An 11855-nucleotide genomic window follows, 5' to 3' on the forward strand; every position below is an offset into this window, starting at 1 on the left:
CAGCCTGGAGGTAAGAGTTTAATGTATAAAACAAGATTAGATAATGACCATTAGACAATCGATTAGCGGTGAAGTGCTCTAAAGGTCAATGTACACGGGGGAAAAGGGGACAAACAAACTGTTCGGCACCCAGAACATACACAGTGGAGCTGTTCCCATCATAAACATTGATCGTAGACCTTACAGCAGCTCTCCCATAATTTTGTGTGATGGCCACAAGAACACACAACAGTCTGTCTAGGTCCTTGGCCGGCCACATCAGAGTCTTGAGGCGTAAGGGAATAAACCCCAAATAGTGACCCATATGAACTGTCTTAAAGCGTCCAAGTGCTTCACTCGAGCACAACCTTCCCCCCGGCAGCCTCCAGGGCAGCCTTCATCTTCTCCGCTTCCTCTTTGACCACATTCACCTTGATCTCCTGTGGAAGGGACTCAACCATCTTCTTGGCCTATTAAGAAAATGAAGTAAGAAGCTGAAACATTTATCCAGAGCAATGAGGATTTTACCGCCAAGGTGTGTGCGCGCAAAACGTACCATAACAGTAAACAGAGTAAACATAACACTGCTCAGACGTATATTCAACCATAAATTTTGTGTCCATGCCTTAAATGTGTAATCTGTGCTTGGTCTGCCCCACGAATCGCGAGTACAAAGGGGGTCCTGGTTCCAGAGAATAGGCTGCGCATTTGGGACAGCCCCTTTAAATTGATCTACTACCCCTATCTGAATATAATGATCTTGGGGCCACTAGATACACAAAGATACATAGGGGCCATTTAGTTATGAGGTCTATTGGCCAGACCAGGATAGACAAAGTCAGAATCAACCAACCTCACTCCTGTATCCACATGGTTCAAGTCTGCTACACTGCCACTCGCCAAAAGATATTGCAACTTGGAGACACACGTAAACGGGTTCCCCATTAAACACGTATAGAATATCAGTTGTAATGGGTGAAGTTCCAGAACAGGAATGCATGACCCCCCCCCCCCCCCCATTCCCGGGAGACAGCAGACCACATACACTTGGTCCCTCTCCATTTAAATGAATGGGAGATATAGAAACAGTCGACAGCTCACGCTGTAAATGAGCAATTTTTAGTACACCTAAAATTTATGTCATCTCTGCTTGTAGAATCGAATGCAATATAAGGATCCATTTCAGGCCTACTGTACACATTTACATACATATGTGACTGATATTAGCAGCTTGTGATCTGCATCTTTATATGCTTTAGTTTCACACAAAAAGAAAATAAACAGCCATTCCTCTTTTCATCTCCTATCCATTCATCCTATTTTGACACATATTGCAATTAAAACTGAGCAATATATAAGAAGTCATATTTTTGTCCAAGGAGATCAGCCATTTCCTCCCTCCTCCTCACAATCCTATCTCTGGCTGTAAGACAACTGGCTGCAGCAGGACCCTCCCCCTCTGCAGTAGGACACAATGACTTAAGCCCCACCCCTTTGCCAAGCCCCACCCTCCAGTTTACCTGTTGAGTTTTACCACACTGTTTGTTTCAGGAACATGCAGAAAATCCTGCAAACTAACAGTGTAAGCAAATTTATCTCCTGGTTACTTTTAACATTCTTTTCCAGGTTTAGTGTTCCTTCAAAGTGAAACCGTCATTTGTTCCTCCATTAAAAAGTTCTGCTATGGTGTGATAGCTGGGGTAAAGTCAGGAAAATTCACTTACTCTCAAGTTAGGCACACAGGAGTCCAGGAAACAATCCTATGATTGCCTAAAAAATGGTGCATGGCAAGTAGAGCCTGGACTGGCACGCCTACCTTGCATTTATGGTGGGAGTAGAAGCGACAATATTGATCGGTTAAGCTCATTTTATTGGTAGCTTCTATGTATCCTAAGTACTTAGATGCTGCAGAATGCCGCTGTCAGCTGAATCTGTCAGTAAGCTGGTCTGACGGCGGCTTCTGTGTGCCTCTGACACCTCATTTAAGCCCAATACTGATAAAAATCAAAGTTGATCAAAAGGGCACATACAGACAATACAAATATAGACAAACATAGATCTGCACAATAACTAGAGCGGTGATACAGACAAAAATGTGACACGCCAAACCCAACGCGTATCTCCTGCCAGTATGCAGGTTCACGAGGGGACAGGTCCTAAAAAACCCATATGTAAGACAGTCAAATACACAAAAAACAGAAGTGTGAGGGACCTAAACAATACTGAAAAAATAGAACAAAATTCTGGAAGAGGACTACAAGAACCATTGTGTTTGAGATGCCCGACACTTCCGTATTGACTTAACAACGCCCAATAGGACCTACTACACTATGAGGCACAGGTCTGGGTCTACTTTTGTCATTTCTACAAATAAGAGGTGGAGCTACATTTTAAGGCTATGGATAATTTGGGGTTTTAGGACCGGCTTGTTTTCCCCTCGTAATAATAAAGTAGTCCCAGGCACAAGTCCTTGTTTATGGGGTGGCCGTCTTACCTGCACTAAGTTCACTCCCTGCACGCAGTTCTTGACTTCTTTGATGAGCTTGACTTTATCGGCAGCATTCACCTCGGTTAGTTTTACAGTGAAATGCGTCTTCTCTTTCTTCACTGGCGCTTCCTCTTCTTCTTCTTCTGTGCCCTGTGTTCATCCCAAGAGAATATTCAGAATATTTTTAGCTTTATCATCTACTAAATGTATCCGGTCTGCTCTACAGTACACACTTACCTGCACGAGCGCTGCTGCAGCAACTGCCCCTGGCATCATTGTGCCCATTGGCATCATACCAACATCCTGAATCTTCAGCGTTTTCTAGAGGACAAGAATATAATGTCATAATGCTGTATCCAGGAGATACAAAGTGTATGCAGGTGGAGGAATGCTGCACCTGCGCAGTCAGTAAAAAGGCAGCGGTGGCCGCCAGTCCGCATGGATCGTAGTTATAGATCACTCTGTTGAAATGCATCATTTTGATTATAGATGATCTATAACCAGGGTCAATAGGAACAAAAGGAAAAAAATGAATATGGGTATAATCCCACAGGTTGAAGGCGCTGCATAAAAGTACCTAGGAATTGCAGCCAAAAAGCTGCACAAAATTGCGGTGTAGATTTTCTTCCGGAACCGTCGTTGCGGAAAACAGCAGAAAAAGAATAAAGTCAATACTTATCTTCACTGACGCTGCCATAGCGACGCATCCCTCTGTTCTCCGTGTAGCCCGGCTTCCTGTGTTGATGCTGCAGCCCATGTGACCGCTGCAGCCTGTGATTGGCTGCGCCAGTCACATGGGATAGAAATTCATCCCAGGAGGCCAGGCTGTAGAGAAAACAGCCGGGAAAACAAGGAGCTGTTGCTATGACAACGCCAGGGGTGTAAGAATAGACTTTTTTTTTATGAAATTGAAACCAAAAAAATCTTGGTTTTTTCCAGATTTACGATTTTTCTGCAAAAACACAACTTTGCAGTCGCAACATTTGCTAGTTGTTGCGGCTTTTGCCTCCTCATTGAATTCAATAGGGGAAAAAAAAGCAATAAAAATGCAACGATTCAGCAGTAAGAATTTATATGCTGCGAATTATAAAAAAAAAAGAAAAAAAAAACGCACCGCAGGACAATTTATAAACATTTTCTCAGTGGGCGTTTTCCGCAGCCTGGGCAAGAGATTTGTTAAATTCTCATCCATTTTGCGGCTACTGTAAATGCTCCGGATTTTCCACCGATTTCCGTTGCGGGAATACCCCAGCGTTTACGCTTCGTGGGAACACGGCCTAAATGGCCAGTGGCTCAATATGCAGAGCACTGTGGGTAAATTGCTTTCATCTGGTCTATGTTGGCAGGTCCCTGGCTGAATTCTAGCTGTATCCGTGGTTCATTGGTTAGAAGGAAACATGGAACATTAATGGGCAATTGGCCACAAATGTGCGGAAAAGTTTGGTTACAAGGAAACAAAAACCTCCAAGAACACAAGCTGAAATTCTACAGACCAAGTTCTTTTTAGTCTATGTAAATAAATTCAGTATTAACTAAACTTCAGATGTCAAGGGTTGCAGTGACCTCTACAGGTTATTCAATGTACTACACTATTTGGAGGAATCATATGTCCGCTCACAATAAGTAAAAGTAAGTTCAGGAAGCAAATCTGTAACAAAATCCATGAGTTACATGGGGATTTTTGCCATCGATTTCATGGGATAGATATATATATATTGGGTATAACTTTAGTCACATCTGATTTTCATGTACCCACCTTAAGTAGTTCGTTGAGGTCAGAGACTTCCAGTAGAGTGAGACTTGCTATTTGGTCTACCAGTTGCTGTATTTTTGGAGGGTATATTTTGGGTCCATTGTCCAAAGCCGGGCTAGGTAAAGGTTCATTGTTAAGCGTGCCGGACGTCCGTAGATACCTCACTGCAGATAACTCTAACCTGTACAATCGACAAGAACCCGTTATCCGCACCAGTTATGATCATCCTAGACCCCCGCCCCTCCCCTATGATCCAGAGTGGAGCGCACAGGGTACCCCATTCATTCATCCATCCATACTACATTTCCTAGGCAGCGGCCGCAAGAAAGAGCGCCCCCTTGTGATAACAGCGAACCGTCAGCGGGTAAAAAAGCCGATCCTGTAGCGATGACGCTTCAATTTAAGATCGGTTTGTCTAGATGGGACAACCCAGTCATATAGAGAGGAAGTGTTTTTCATTTCTAAGGGGTATCGTAATCAGGACTGGACCCAGAGGTCGCATTACGTGTTTTCCAGCAGAGTAAAAATACTCCTCTTAGCATTTTTGATGCTTTCATACAGAAATAGCGAGTATAGGTCATTCTAAACCTTTTTAATATTAAACACTGAACATAAGTGTGAACACGACCTTCCTTCAACAACGAAACCGGTCAATCATGGACCAGGGCAGAAAGCAACACGAAGAGACGAAGTCAAAGCAAATAACAGCTGAACTTGTCAAATAAGGTCTGTCGCCCCCCCGGCCTCCACTTTATTTGGACTGTGCACATCTGTGGTTCAGGGGGGCGCAGTATAGCACTGCTTAATATAAGTAGTACTATACAGCGCCTCCAGCAAAACACAGAAATGCGTAGTCAAAATAAAATGGATGTCTTACACACACACACACCATGATTATTATTTTTTAAATGATTGTGTGGCAATGTCACGCGGGATTTGCATAGATCCCATTCCAGTCAAGCCAAGTTCAGACATCGTGGTTGAAAATGCATTTTTTTGCCTGGAACTGTGGCAAAACCACACCATTTAAAAAAAAAATTGTGGCAAAATGGTGCCGTTTTTCCTCCAGATTCTAGCAAAAAAATAAAACCATTTTCACCGTGGCCTGTGAATCCAAGTAAGAACACATGAGCAAACGGGTGAGGTGGAGAAAGTGATAGTCCCCCCCCCCCATAGGGAGGTGATGGGGTCAGCTGCAGACATGGAGGAGGGGCAAACGACCATGAAGGATCACAGGCCGGACAATACACACGAGGACATAAACACAGGGGCTGGGGGGAGGGTAATAAGTGAGTAGGAGACAATGGAGGAAGGGGATTGATGGCGCAGGGTAAGGACCTTTTGCCTCAAGCTCTGCCCTCCTGTGAGGACCCGGGCACTGCCACAGCAAAGACTTGTCTCCCTCCTGTGAGGACCCGGGCACTGCCACAGCAAAGACTTGTCTCCCTCCTGTGAGGACCCGGGCACTGCCACAGCAAAGACTTGTCTCCCTCCTGCTCCACCGTGTCTATGGAGGATTAGTTCATTGCCCTAGCGGCTGACTGGACTCGTCATATATTCTTGGGTACGTCTGACAAGAAGCGCAGTAAACGCCCCGAAAAACGGCTGAAAATACAGGGGCTGAACGCCTCCAAACATCCGCCCATTGATTTCAATGGGAAAAAACGTTTCGTTCCCACGGGGTGTTTTTTACACACCGTTTGTAAAAACAGCGCGTAAAAAAACGCCCTGTAAAAAGACGTGCATGTGACTTCTTGAGCCGTTTTTCATGGGCTCAATAGAAATTCACGTCCAAAACCGCCTGATGCATGAAAAACGGCTGAAAATCAGAGGCTGTTTTTCCCCTGAAAACAGCTCCGTATTTTACAGCCATTTTTAGTTTAGCGTGTGAACATAGCCTTATTATCAAACCTTGACACAAAGCAGATAATTCATCAACATCGATGGGCGGTGAGAAATTTGGGGTAAGGGTGAGTTCACACATAGGGTAATTACTGCGGATTTTCCACAGCATTATACAATAGCAGCAAGAAGGATAAGACGTGAACAAATCTCATCCACACGCTGCGCAAATGATAAGTGCGGCGTGTTTTTTTTATTCCACAGCATGTCAATCGTATTTGCGTAATCGCTGCTTTTTTCTGGCAGTTTTCCCCACTGAAGTCAATGGTGAGGTAAAACCCGCCACAAAAAGCAGATGTTGCGATTTTTGCGGCGGAAAAGCAGCAATTCTGACCCAAAAACCGCAACTCGGGAAAAAGAAAAAAAAAATCTTATACTTACCCAGAATTATGTGCTTCTTTGTCCAGCCCGGCCTCCTGGGATGATGTTTAATCCCACGTGACCGCTGCAGCCAATCACAGACTGCAGCGGTCACATGGGAGGAAACATCATCCCAGGGCTGCAGAATGTCAGGACGTGGAAGGGACGCGTCACCATGGTAAGTATATCTATTTTTTTCCCGTGCAGGACTTCCGCAGCGGACATTCAAGACAAAAAACTGCACCACAATTTTGTGCGGTTTTTCGGCTGGAATTCCCTGTGTACTTTTAGGCAGCGTATCCACCCTACGTGAACCTAGCCAAATAGCAAGCATGGGCTGTCTCACCCTGCCGACTGTAGTGTCTGCAACAGCACGAATGTAATGGACCTGAAAATCCAGAGCAGAGCACCCCTTCACTTATTGGCCAAGAGAGGTCACCTGACAGGTGCCACAACTCTCGCTGCTTTATATACAGCATGCGCTTCCTCTCCGCTCCCCCTATAAGGACCGTGAGGGTTGTTCAGCAGGTGCCTTTTCGTACAATTCACTAAGAAAGTTTTTGAAATTATTTTTTAAGCAAAACAGTTTTAAAAATTCTTCAGCTTTGTTTGTTAGGCTTAAGACCGGCTCATAGACGTAATATAAGGCCAGGCTCCCACCTAGAACCCACAGACATTCTATCTGAAGAACAGCACCACTAAACCTGGCCGTAGTCATGGCGACGCACCCCTCTGACGGGTAGTCCGGCCTCCCGGGATGACGCTGCAGCCCATGTGACCGATGCATCCTGTGATTGGCTGCAGAAGTCACACAGGTTGAAACGTTATCCCAGGAGGCCGGCCTGCAGGAAGAACAGAAGAAAGTCATTATGACAACGCCCGGGTAGTAAGAATAATGTATTTTTTTTTCCTCAGTTGTGTTTTTTGTGCCGTAATTCCAGCAATTCCGCTGCAAAAGCCGAAGCACTTGGCTACTTGTTGAATGTTTTACATCCCCATTGAATTCAATGGGGAAAACCTGAAACAGAAAACGCAGCATAAATTGACCTAGGAAGGATCATCATCCAGGCAGCTGTCAACTTCAGCCACCTCTGCGCCATCACACTGCACAAAACGCAGGGAGTGAAGTCGTACATTTACAGCACAGGGAGGGAAGAGGATAAATTATTAATATGATTATGTAAATAAAGCTTACCTATTGTATTATGGAAAGTTTTGCAACCTTCTAAGATACATTTTCAATATCTCTGCTCACTGTCAGTGAATGGAAACACTCAGAGGCTGAAAAGCCACAGACCTAATACTTCTCACAGCTGAAGCTTTGCTACAACTGTATTCAGTCTAGTCTGCACGCCATACTGATACAGTTCACCTTCAGTTACATTTAAAGCGTCTCTGTCACCACATTATAAGTGGCCTATATTGTACATGATATGATCGGCGCTGTAATGTAGATTACACCAGTGTTTTTTATTTAGAAAAACGATCATGTTTGACGGAGTTATGACCTATATTAGATTTATGCTAATGAGTTTCTCAATGGACAACTGGGCGTGTTTTACTTTATGACCAAGTGGGCGTTTTACAGAGGAGCGTATGACACTGACCAATCAGTGACCAATCAGCCTCATCCACTTCCTCTGCACATAGCGATATAGCTATATCACTATGTGCAGCCTCATACACACACTATAACATTACTGCAGTGTTCTGACAATGAATATACATTACCTCCAGCCAGGACGTGATGTCTATTCAGAATCCCGACCACTTCTCTGTGATTTAGAGCACAGCAGGCGTAGTCTCACAATATTACGCTGTAAGCTGTCAGTTAGGCCTTATTCACACGAACGTGATATTCACGCGCGTCACACGGACCTGTTAATGAATGGGGCTGTTCAGACGGTCCGTAAATTTCACGCAGCGCACGTGCGATGTCCTATATTTGCCCATGTTTCGCGCAGCACGCACCCATTGAAGTCAATGGGTGCGTGCAAATCACGCTCGGCACACGGAAGCACTTCCGGGTGATGCGCGCAACAGGAGCAAAATAAATGAATGAAAACAGAAAAGCACCACGTGCTTTTCTGTTTGTAAACATAAAACCAGAGTGTCATCATGATGCCGGCTGCGCGAAAATCATATACTGATGACACACGGACCTTTTGCACGCGACATTGAGAAACTCATTAGCATAAAGCAAATATAGGTCATAACTCCGTCAAAAATGATCGTTTTCTAAATAAAAAAACACTGCTGTAATCTACATTACAGAGCCGATCACATCATGTACAAGATAGGGCACTTATAATCTGGTGACAGAGACTCTTTAAGCCTACTAGAAGGATGAGATATTTGTAGGGCACAAACCACCACATATACCCGTCTGCTCTCCCACCCCCAGACATTGGCAGGCATGGTTACGGCACCAGTGGGCATGCTGCATTGGTGTTCGGCATGTTTCAATTTCAGACAGTGACAGGGCTGCGGCAGGGATGCCCTTTATGTGCATTATACGGGTGTGCCATACATTACATAGGCCCGACACCACGCATGCGTAACCACCACTTTATTCAAACTCCTCCTCACTTCAGTAATGGGGGGGCTCAGGACTCCCATTCCAGTGACCTGTGGATATGTGATAAATGCTCCTCCTGGGAATCCTATCCCATAAAGGGATTGTGCTAGAAGTATCAGATCTCTCATCTGCCGATGAATTAGCCCCGATAAGTATCAGATCTCTCATCTGCCGATGAATTAGCCCCGATAAGTATCAGATTGCTCATCTGCCGATCAACTAGCCCCTTATTCAAGGTGTAACGTGCCCCGTAGAGCTGTAGACCCCGGACATGCTCCGCAGCGCTGTCACTGCCGACCTCCCGTCCATGCAGCCATTCATCCCGCGCACATTACCAGCAGCAGCTCCGTTATTACCTGCACATGGAGGAGGACGCGGCGCTCCGCAGCCTCCAGCAGCAGCGGGCGGCGGGAAACATGACTATAGGCTGAGCGGCTGACTACTACAACACCACGGTATACGAGCTCCACACTGCTCCCGCTGTCACCGGCTGCAACACATGGAGTCCTCCACACAGTGACCTACCCACAATGCACCGCGCGGGCGCACGACAACAAAAACTTTACTGTTCCCAGTGTCGCGAACATTAGACGTCACATGCACTGAGGTCTTTATTATTAGTGTGGGGAACGTTTAAAAACGATTGTGCCCGGTGCTGAGGAAAAGAGCGGGAATGAAACGTGTTATACATTTGTGTCATATATACATTATTTGGCAGAGTGTGCGTTATATAGAGAAGTGTGAGATTAATAAGCCAGAATTCTAAATTAAAGGGCACCTATCGTTTGGGTAAAGCCCACGGCTGAATGGGTGTCTGAGTACCTGGACCCCACTGAGGAAAACTTCTGACATGTTTATATGACAGGGGAGAAGTTTTCTCAAACAATAGATACCGTTAACCCCTTCTTGATGGAGCCATTTTTTGGTTTTCGCTCCCCACCTTCCAAGAGTGGTTCTTGTATTCTGCGGGGGGAGTTGTAGTTTCTATCGGCCATATAATGTGCTGGGAAACTGAAAACAATTCTGTGTGGGGTGGAATTAGAAAAAAAAAACGAATTCCTCCATTGGTTTTTTGGGTTTCGTTTTTACGGTTTTCACCGTATGGTAAAAATGACAACTTAACTTGATTCTACGGCTCAATACGATTACGGTGATACCAAATTTTATATACGTTTTTTTTAAAAATATTTTACCACATTTACAATGAAAAAAACTATTTGTTAAAATAAACATTGTTTTGTTTCACCGCATTCTGACAGCCGGAACTTTTTTTTATTTTTCTGTGGATTGAGCGGCGTGAGGGCTTATTTTTTTGCAGGACGAGACGTAGATTTTATGGGTACCATTTTTTTTTTGTACATACAACGTCTTGATCACGTTTCATGACATTTTTTAAAAAAAAAAAAAGTTAAGGTGACCAAAAAGCAGCGATTTTGGTGTTTTCGATTTTTATTTCTTTTACGCTGTACATCCTGCAAATTAAATGTTATATTGGAATAGTTCGATACCAATTTTGTTTATTCTTTTTTTACATTACTTTAGAGGAAAAGGTTGTTTTTTTTTTAACTTAAACTTTTTTTTTTCCACTACTGAAAACTTTATTAAACTTTTTTTTTTTTTCTACACTTTTCAATTGTCCCCATAGGGTATTGGTACAATACACTGCAATACTAATGTATAGCAGCATATTGTCATTTTTACAGGCTTCTGTTAAGCCCAGAGGCTGTCACCACATTATAAGTGCCCTATCTCCTACATAATCTGATTGGCGCTGTAATGTAGATAACAGCAGTGGTTTTTATTTTCAAAAACCATCATTTTTGACTAATTTATGAACAATTTTAGATTTATGCTAATTAGGTTCTTAACCAGTGTCAGGGCGGCTTGCGCGGTGTTCCCTCCTACGAGAACACACAGACTGGTGGTTCTGCAGAGAGCGCCCTCTGTGTGTCCTCGTGGGAGGGAGCCGCCCTGACACTCTCCGTAGCTGATTGGACAGTGTCCGAGAGAAGAGATCCCGCCCCCTTGCCATTTAGTTAGATAGAAACGCCCCATTGACAGTTATTTACATATCAGGCGCCAAATGTAACGGCACCGATATGTAAATAATGGAGAAAGATAGAAAAATAATTTTAAGTGAGACTATGTTTGTGCAGCCCGGCGCATTACATGCTGCACATCTATGGGCAGGTGAACGGTTCTCTTTAACGCTTCTGCACCTTTTCAGTGATGGGGGAGTTCAGCACCCAGACCCCAACCAATCAAAACTTCTAATGTATTTCTATGACAGGGGTAGGCAACCATTTTTGTAAAGCGTGCAGAAAAAAAAATTAGTGATGAAGTGCTCAGTGTGCCATGCAAACATAAGTCATATAAGACGCATTACCATGTATGTGACATAAAACTATTTATCAGGTAATTAAACTTACATTACAGTGTGACCCTTGTCTTGTACTTTCTTTGTAAGATGATTCATCTGTAGTGCATACGAGGCTACTGAACACCAGCTGAGGGGAAATGCGCACAGAAGAGACCGCAACTACTAAATACCAACTTGGGGGTTCTGCATACAGGAGAGAGCGGCTACTGAACACCAGCTTGGGGAGGTGCAAGTAGGAGAGACCACGGCTACTAAACACCAGCTTAGAGGGTGCACGTAGGAGAGACTGCGGCTACTGAACACCAGTTTGGTGAGATGCACACAGGAGAGACCTCGGCTACTAACTACCAGCTTGGGGGGGTGGGGCGCTGCACACAGGAGAGCAACTACTGAACACAAGTTTGAGGGGGTGCAC

The 11855-nt window shown here is 44.4% G+C and overlaps 1 protein-coding gene across 1 annotated transcript; it reads right to left on the reverse strand.

Annotated features, from left to right (window-relative positions):
• On the reverse strand, positions 1–9599 carry MRPL12 (mitochondrial ribosomal protein L12). The gene is made up of 5 exons (XM_075845490.1): positions 9417–9599; positions 4224–4401; positions 2705–2788; positions 2474–2617; positions 1–449 (listed from the first exon to the last, which is right to left on the reverse strand). The coding sequence occupies exons 1-5, from the start codon at positions 9476–9478 to the stop codon at positions 333–335; spliced, it is 585 nt and encodes a 194-aa protein (XP_075701605.1). The 5' UTR covers positions 9479–9599; the 3' UTR covers positions 1–332.
• Positions 9600–11855: the final 2256 nt, after the last annotated feature.

Source organism: Rhinoderma darwinii, chromosome 13 (assembly GCF_050947455.1).
Source record: "Rhinoderma darwinii isolate aRhiDar2 chromosome 13, aRhiDar2.hap1, whole genome shotgun sequence".
NCBI classification, from domain to species: Eukaryota; Metazoa; Chordata; class Amphibia; order Anura; family Rhinodermatidae; genus Rhinoderma; species Rhinoderma darwinii.

Bases quoted from the DNA above. Each gene is read 5' to 3' on its own strand.
- MRPL12 (XM_075845490.1), bottom strand. From the start codon at position 9,478: ATGTTTCCCGCCGCCCGCTGCTGCTGGAGGCTGCGGAGCGCCGCGTCC. The intron at 2,789-4,223 runs GTGGGTACATGA...CTTGTCCTCTAG, and splicing joins ACCTCAACGAACTACTTAAG to AAAACGCTGAAGATTCAGGA. The intron at 450-2,473 runs GTAAGACGGCCA...TTTTCTTAATAG, and splicing joins AGGGAGTGAACTTAGTGCAG to GCCAAGAAGATGGTTGAGTC.